Source organism: Thunnus maccoyii, chromosome 4 (assembly GCF_910596095.1).
Source record: "Thunnus maccoyii chromosome 4, fThuMac1.1, whole genome shotgun sequence".
NCBI classification, from domain to species: Eukaryota; Metazoa; Chordata; class Actinopteri; order Scombriformes; family Scombridae; genus Thunnus; species Thunnus maccoyii.
This window is the reverse complement of record NC_056536.1, coordinates 164,010-172,131: the sequence shown is the minus strand read 5'-3', so window position 1 is coordinate 172,131 and position 8,122 is coordinate 164,010. Positions and strand designations below refer to the sequence as shown.

The following is an 8,122-nucleotide window of genomic DNA, read 5'->3' as shown; positions in this document are numbered from 1 at the left end:
TACTTGTGAGAACTTGTTTATAATAAGTTTACTAAACTAAACTAAACATGATTATTTTGAGTTCACAGCTCTTGAATTAACTTGCTGGTTATGACTGCATTGGACTTAAAATAAGTAATTTATTGTAACTTTATTGTATTGAAATTAACTCGTCAATTCTGAGTCTTCAGTACTTAAAATAACTTTGTTATCATCTCTTAATTTGAAAGAAAAAAATACTGCGAAAAAGAATGTCATCTGCATTCAATTTATTTAAAACGTGTACAGAATTAACAGTATGCAGATTTTGTGCTCACAATTTTTGATGGATTATGTGCTGGTCACAGTATCCAAATATCCAACATATCACATTTCTTTTAACACGTTAATACCTGAATTCACAAGGCACTATTGTAAAAAAAATTGAAATGAAATGAAAATGTTTTCACGTCACTCTTGAACATTTCAAAATGCTAAAAGCAAACCTCTCTTCCTGTCATAAAAACATTAACAGTATGCAGACTTACTGTGAATCTTAACACGCACAATTTATGCTGGATTACAGGTATTTGCTGGCTAGATCATCCAACATATCACATTTCTTTTTAATCAACATTTTAACATCAGAATTCACAAGAAGGCATTATTGTAAAAGCACTCAACAGGTCTGAGTATCAATTGAACAATGAAATGATGATTATATTTTCACTTGACTCTTAAACAGTTCAAAACGCTGTTTATAAAAGCATCAAACGCCTCTTCTCTGTCATAAGAACATTAACGGTATGCCACATTATCCAACATATATTTCTTTTTACACAACATTTTAACACCTGAATTCACAAGAGGGCACTATATATACCACCAGCATAAAAGCACTGAACAGATTTGAAAATCAACTCAACAAATAAACTGCATCTAGGCAGCTCTTAAAATGTTCAAAATACTGTTTAGTTAAGGCATCTCTTCTCATGTCTCTGTCATAAGCAGTTCTTGAGTGCTACCTCACATCTGACTCCTCATTCGTCAAACAACATGTTTTTAACTGTTAACAGTTTTGGGGGGAGGGCTTTGTTTCCCAAACCAAGCATTACACTTTGAATGAATTTGAATGTGTTTCCAACACATTTTGGGTAATCGAGGTTCAAGGCATATGTGAGGCCAAATATGAGGCAAAATGCCTGTGGCAAGTCCCGAATTTTGTCCATCACAATACCTCCCTCAAGGACGATGGCTGTGGACACGGGCTGCTCAGGATCGTCTTCACTTAGGATGGTCAATACACCGACTGTGACATTGTCTATGGCCTCATCTTTCGTTGTCTCCTGCAAAGAAACAAACAATCAGCAAAACAATGTGTAGTCAGGAAGTATTTGGATAGTTAGACACTATGATCATTATAAACTATACACTAAGATCTGCGATGGAGAGACAAAAAATGAACAATAGAATAACAATCAATAGCTACAATAACACCCTCTAAATTTGAAATGAAGTGAAAGATAAGACAGTAAAGGAAGGCCTACATTAATGAATACAGGCAGAAATGTGAGGGACATATATCTTTGATGTCGGTATTACAAGTGAATATACTGCATTTTGTGCAAGTACTTACAAAACATGTCTTATAGAACTTGTTTGGGTCATCACCAAAGACGATGGGAAGGCCTTTGAGGACCACGGAGCGTCTTGCAGTTACATCCGATGACTTATAAGACAGAGACAGAAAACATCAATTAGAATAAAAAAAGTCAGACAAAGAATGAAAATGTTGGTCTGTAAGTGTATGTAGATGAGAGTAAGAACTTAAAACTTAAATTATTAAATTAATTTCCTACCAAGTTGGCCATTAACTCTTGAATCTTCAGTCCAGCAGCTCCCTTTTTTGACTGCAGGAGTTCAATGATCCGTGGAGTGTGCTTGTCAAGAGACTCAAAGAAACTGCTTTCAAGATGTTTGGTGGCAATTCTGCTAAACTCTGCAAAGACCTAAGAAAAAAAAAGTAGGGCAATGGGGTAGTGGGGGGGCAGTGAGAATACCAGTTAAGTATGGTAAAATCACACACCATACTATTTCATATAAAACTGAATGACATCAATAAATTCTCACTGTAAGAGCAAGAGTTCTTTACTTGAAAAGAACATGTTAACGCATAAACATTTACAAAGACTTATATCTTTGTGAATCTGCAGTGAATTTATTCTTTCTCAAGTTCAATTTTTATTTTGTTTATCTTATCAAACCTGCTTTCAAATATGCAGTCAAGAGTAAAAACTCCCAGTGACCATTCATGACAAAAATAACTTACCTCTCCCTCTGTAAACAGGGCTGGCCACCGTTCCACTATGTCCTGTACAGCAGGCTCCTTTTTCACGATCTCTTGCCGGCGTAGTGAGAATGTCTGGTCCATCAAGTTTGCCATGAGCAAGCCATTGTGTTGTTTTTTCTTCATTTCTTCCACGAGAACGAGTCTGGCACTTTCAAGGCCTTCTTCATTCTGTCTGTCGGGTAAATTGGGGAGATAGTTTGCTTCCCCCCTCTTCGGCCGTTTATGTTTTTTCTTGATGATTCACCTTCTGGGTTGTTTTTGCTTCTTTTGCCCCCATTAACTATGACATCCTCACATCCAGCCCTTCTGAGCTTCGTACAATAATTTCCCATTTTAAATTTAAGGCTGTTTTTCCAGCCATAGTATCCTGGCTGAGGACCAGGCTCAGTAAGGCTTGGATGCTTGCTGATAAGAGATTGGGACACACTGGTGTAATCATCATCATCAGGGTACGCTTTAAAACTGTACATGGCCTCTGCTAGTTTTTCCAGAATATCATGCTTCATATCACGTGACAGCAACATACATGTTCCATCTTTCATAAAGGCAAGATCAGCTTGTCTCAACCTGTATTCAACATCCACCGAAAAATTTGGAATATCAAAAAACTCCGGCCATTGTCTTCTTAATGGAGTTTCAGTGAGAGGCAGTATATCCGTATCTATTGAGCTGCAGTCAGCATCTGATGACGTGCCAGGCGATGTCACAGCTGATAACTCTAGAGTCATCAAGGGAATGATTTTTAGTGTCGCTTTTTCAGGCAAATCAGTGATGTGTGTCAAATTACAGAGAGCATTATCAAAGTCTTTGTCTTCATACTGCAATATAAAATCATACTGCAGGGAGAGTTTCTCCTTCATATGTGCTTTTAACTCCTCAATAGAATTTGGCCTCTCATTTAAAACCAGTTTTCTGATATCGTCTTTATTGATGACCACTCTCATCAGAAGTTGCTGTTTTTCCATCATGACTTCTCAACCTGAAAAGGAAGAATATTTGTATTGGATTTCAAGACTTCAGTATTTACATACTCAGCACAGTATGTATCGTTTCAGGGTTATGAACTGTCTGCCTCTAATCCTGTAAAGGGATAGAGGAAAAACATCGTTCAGTTCAGACAACTGTGTGACAGAGAAGGTGGACAAGTGACTGAGCTCATATGCTCTTAGATGCTCATCATACCATGAGGCCAGAAGTTTGCAGACAAATACAATGTCACTATTGATCACTACAATCTTTGATATTTGTCTGAAATCTGGTAGCCCAGAGCAAGATCCCACTGAAATGACCATGTCAGCACTGTACTTAATGCCATCAATGAAGACAGAGGGTGCTACCAAGACTGTCTGGCTCTGCTGGCCATTTCTGTGATAGAAAAAGTTCTGCACATTTTCAGGAAATGAAGCAACCATCACAGACTGGACTTTGTCGATTTCAACAGATGGCTTGAAGAATGAGTGAGTATCTAAATGGAATGCTATCATTTTCTGGTGTCGGACAGATAATGTAAGTGAAATGTTCTTGAAATTGCGAGTGTGACGCAGAACATCTTTGAAAAACTTGTGTTTCCCTTCAAAGCGCATTGTCCATACGTCAGACAATGGACCAAATTTTTTTTATCAGTTGAGGATAGTGCTCAATGTAGTGGTGTTTTGGGCGCAATTTCTCGTTTGGGAACACTTTCTGAAATAAATCTCTATGCTCTGCAATCTTGCAGTCAAAAAAGTACAGAGACTCCTCTGTAAAGCTTGCAGACACTGAGATTTCCACTACATCTTTTAGGTTCATCAAAACTTCCCAAGTTTCATCCACCTCAGGGATGTGATGACCAATCATAAGTGGCAGAAGTCTGAGAAGTGCCCAATTTTCATGTGCATTTCCTCCAATTGTTGCCATGGTAGAAAAGTTTTTTCTGACAAGCTGAGGTTGGTTGGTTTTGTCTGAAAATGCATATGGAAATTGCTTAATGGCCTGATTAAGGGTTTCAAGAGAGAAGTATCCATTTGATATCAGTACCTTCAAGCATAAGGCTAATTCACCTGGAACAATGCCTTCAAGAAGATCATGCATTAGGTCAGGTGGATAACCATCAACAACATGAAAGTGTTCTAAGCCATCAGTTAGAGGGCAGCTTCTTTTAACACCAAACTGTGGAGCCAAAGAAGGATCCTGTTGTACGTTCTTGACCTGTTGGTCATGATTTTCCTCTGTTCTTGGTTGAAATGAGCCTGTTCGCACTTCCTTGTGTTGTATTTCCTCTCGTTTTGCCATACAGAATCGACATATTTGGCTAACGGTGAAGCTTTCGAAAAACCCTCCAAGAGAATGAGCAGCTAAATTATCTGCAGCAACAAATAATACAGTGCCTTTTACACTGGCCCCTAGCTGTTCAACATACACACCATGTTGCTCAAGAGAAGCCAGGTCTTGAATGAGAGGGCGCAGAGTTTCCCAATAACCATGGTCTTTGATATCACTGGCCTTGCAGAGCAGGGCAAGCTGAATGCAATGGAGACCGGAACGATACTTTGAGTGCAGATTACCAAGTGCCCAGTAGATTGCACATAACTTGTGTTTGTTTCTGGAAGTTCCCAAAGGGTTTGCCACCTCAAAATCATCTATGTACAAGAAAAGAACAATCGTAAATATTTGCTCTTTCAAGAGAGAGTTACTTTTAAAGCAGGAACCATCCCTAAAAGAATTGTATTTCTGTGTCAGATTTGTCTCAGGTGACATGGCCTTTTCCAAAATGTCTTTATTTGCTAGCAACGTCTGCAACATTTGTAATATCGGGACATACATAACTGTCTGCTTGTCATTTTTCAGCACAAATTCAATTGGCATTACCACAGAGAAGTTGTTTAAAATGTATGCTTTTCGTTTGCTTGCAGTTGACAACGACCCTCCAAGAGAAGTGAATCTCAGGAATGCATTACTCTTAGTAACTTCTCTCACTATTTCACCCACTAAAGAGTCATTAGGCTGATCGAGTATTCTTTGAAGTGAGGTATGTAACAACGGCTGTGACAGTAAATTAATCTGATTGATCTGTTCTATAACTTCTTGCAGGGAAGTCTCCGAAATGTTAAGAACTGAGGACATTTTCAGAAATAGAGCAGCCAAATTATGTTCCAACTGACTCTCCAGTCCTTCTGCATCTTCGCTCTCCACGACTTCAAAGTCAGAATCATCAGCTACAGAGACATTATCCTCGGCTTGAATATTTAAACTGGGGGGAGGTTCTTCAGGTAACTTCCCTGAAAGAATTTCAGTTTTGAATGGCATTGTACTATGTACTGGATGCTCTTTGGATTTATGTGCATTAAATGTGGAATAATTGCTGCTCTGGAAGTTACATCCTTGATATGGACAACTAACCTTTTGTTTCAGTCTCAAATGCCCACGTAAATGGGTGAAAAAGTTTGAATCAGTGCCAGGCTCAACAAAGTCACACAGCGGACAGTGGAATGCTGTTTCACTCCTTTTGCCTGGATCTTTTTGAGTGTGCCAGGTAGATAAATGCACCTTAAGTGCATTAAAAGACTTAAACGTGCATATGCATTCCTTATGTGGGCAAGGAAGTTGTGCAATCCGTGTATGGGACCCATGTTTTAAGCGGTAATGTTTAAGTAAATGGCCTCTCTTTTCTGCACAAAATGTGCAGCACTTACATGTCCACTGCATTTGAAGGTTTAATCTGGTTTTGAAGGGTCCTGATTGATAAATCTGAAATGAAAGAAAATAAGAAAATGATTAGAATATGTAGTTGTAGCCTGAGAGATAAACACACACACACAGACAATGAGAATCCTCACCTTGGAGGATACTCTAGATGTGTCCACTTCAGCGGAATGAAGGCCAGGCAGGGGTTTGGTCTGCTTGATAAATCTGAAATGATAGAAAATAAGAAAATGATTAGAACATGTAGTTGTAATGATATATTAATTACTGCACAAGGAGAATCATGAGAAAATACCGTCTACTGCTGAGATTGTGCACTGTGTGGACTCCTCATTAGTTTGAGCCTGTGTTAGACATAGTTAAAAAGAATAAAACAATTCAACTGTTAATACTTAATATTCAAGCATTCACAGTATTTTAGCCATCTCCTATATGACCAGGCTTTACAATGCTGTTGGTCAAATACAAGTGAAAACTATGACAAACACATTAGTCACAAAGACAGTTCTAAGGCTGACAGATATGTAGCTTATGAGTCTAACAGTGATCCTATTATCCTTAAAACATTACTGTTTGTCAGTCTTGATGTTAACTAGGTACTAATGGATTTAATTTCAGTTTCAATCTAAACACACACACACACACCTGGATTATTATTTTTTTGAAAGGTTATGTATTACGCGCCATACGAATTAATCACAAACTACATCAACCTCATGTAGGTGTTCCTGTCAGCTGCCAAAGTCACATATGAACAACTAAATCTACATTTTTTTGTGAATATGCTGGAAACTGTCTTAGCCGAGAGGGCTCTCTCCCTGCCTGTGTGTAACGTTACAAAGTCGGATAGACAGAGTTGAGACCGTGATGCTTGCGGACCTGGGCGCAAGCGCCTCGGTCCCGACCGCATCACTGTCGTGCTCAAATGGCGCTAAAGAACACCCACTCGAGTAATATTGCTTAAGTGAACATGACCCACCAGGCATGCACCCTCATGGTTTCACCTAAAAAAAAGCCTGCGTTAGCGACAACAACAAAAGCACCTAATTTCACTGACGTTTTGGGATTTTACAACTTTATTCTACGTTTGACAGTCGTGTTTTGCGAGTAACGTGTCCTTGCATCTCCAAGCTAACTTAACTTCTAAGAAAATAACCCCCCTTCCCCCCACCCCCAGCCCTAGACTTGTACTGTGTCTCAAATCACATACTTCTGTACTTACACTTAACATTTTGAGAAAGTAAGTGCGTTCACACTGAGAAGTATGTAAAAATACACTGTGAGTACCCAGATGTTTCACTCAAAACAGTCAAAAAGTTGAGTGTGGAACTATGGACACGTCTCACCCTTAATGGCCGCCATCTTGGCTACGTGGGGGGGGGGGGGGGGGGACTACTTTTCAAACTGAAAATCACCACATCACACAAATGTAAGTTATAAATGTGTTTTGAGCACTAAGCACCACTATACTGTTGTTGGATATAAGCCATCAATATATTTTTTGGGTTGATTTAGAGGTCTGTAATTATTTGGTAGCACAAACTATAAATGCTAACGCTAGCGATTGCTAACGCTAGCTAATGCTAACCCCAAATGATGGATAAGACTACACAGAGACACACGTCCTAACATCGTACATGATAGATAATGTTATCCATCGCTCTATCGATTGTTTTCTGGTCGGTTTCATCGAAAACAAATGCATTGGCCGGGAGAACTGTTAGCGAAACAGCAGAAAATCGAACACACTTGCATAGTTCCCCTTTTAGTCAAGCATGGACTCACCATATCAATGTTCCAAGCAGCAGCAGAACGATAAATCCCAAAATTGAAATAATGGCCGTTGCAGCCGTGTCCAAGTCCAACGACATAGACATACCGCGCCAAGAGGCAGGTGGTTGATGATCTGTGCAGTGCGCATGTGCAGCCGTTGAACCGTTAGAGGGGGGGGGGGCTGTAGCACTTTGTGGCACTGCCAGCCCTGGTCGTTCAATAAAGTTGTACCAATAATGTTATGTAAAAGCAAGAAAAGAAATTAAGTAAAAAAATAAAAAATAAATAAAAAATAGAGGAGCATTTTCCTGTGTAAGTGTAAGGAGGTAGAAATAGGAAGTAACTTAACAAGAAAAAATA

General features: G+C 39.1%; 1 protein-coding gene across 5 annotated transcripts; it reads right to left on the bottom strand.

Annotated features, from left to right (window-relative positions):
• Positions 1-231: 231 nt before the first annotated feature.
• On the bottom strand, positions 232-7,878 carry LOC121895276. Of its 5 annotated transcripts, XR_006095727.1 has the most exons (7): positions 7,775-7,878; positions 6,285-6,333; positions 6,124-6,196; positions 5,980-6,034; positions 1,818-1,967; positions 1,595-1,687; positions 232-1,304 (listed from the first exon to the last, which is right to left on the bottom strand). XR_006095727.1 is itself a non-coding variant. In XM_042408289.1 (5 exons), the coding sequence occupies exons 1-5, from the start codon at positions 7,775-7,777 to the stop codon at positions 999-1,001; spliced, it is 606 nt and encodes a 201-aa protein (XP_042264223.1). In that variant the 5' UTR covers positions 7,778-7,868; the 3' UTR covers positions 232-998. The 5 variants fall into 5 exon arrangements, 3 of the variants coding, with proteins under 3 accessions (XP_042264223.1, XP_042264222.1, XP_042264221.1); XR_006095728.1 differs by lacking the exon at positions 6,285-6,333 and having other exon boundaries at positions 7,775-7,877; XM_042408289.1 differs by lacking the exons at positions 5,980-6,034; positions 6,124-6,196; positions 6,285-6,333 and adding an exon at positions 2,288-2,341 and having other exon boundaries at positions 7,775-7,868.
• Positions 7,879-8,122: the final 244 nt, after the last annotated feature.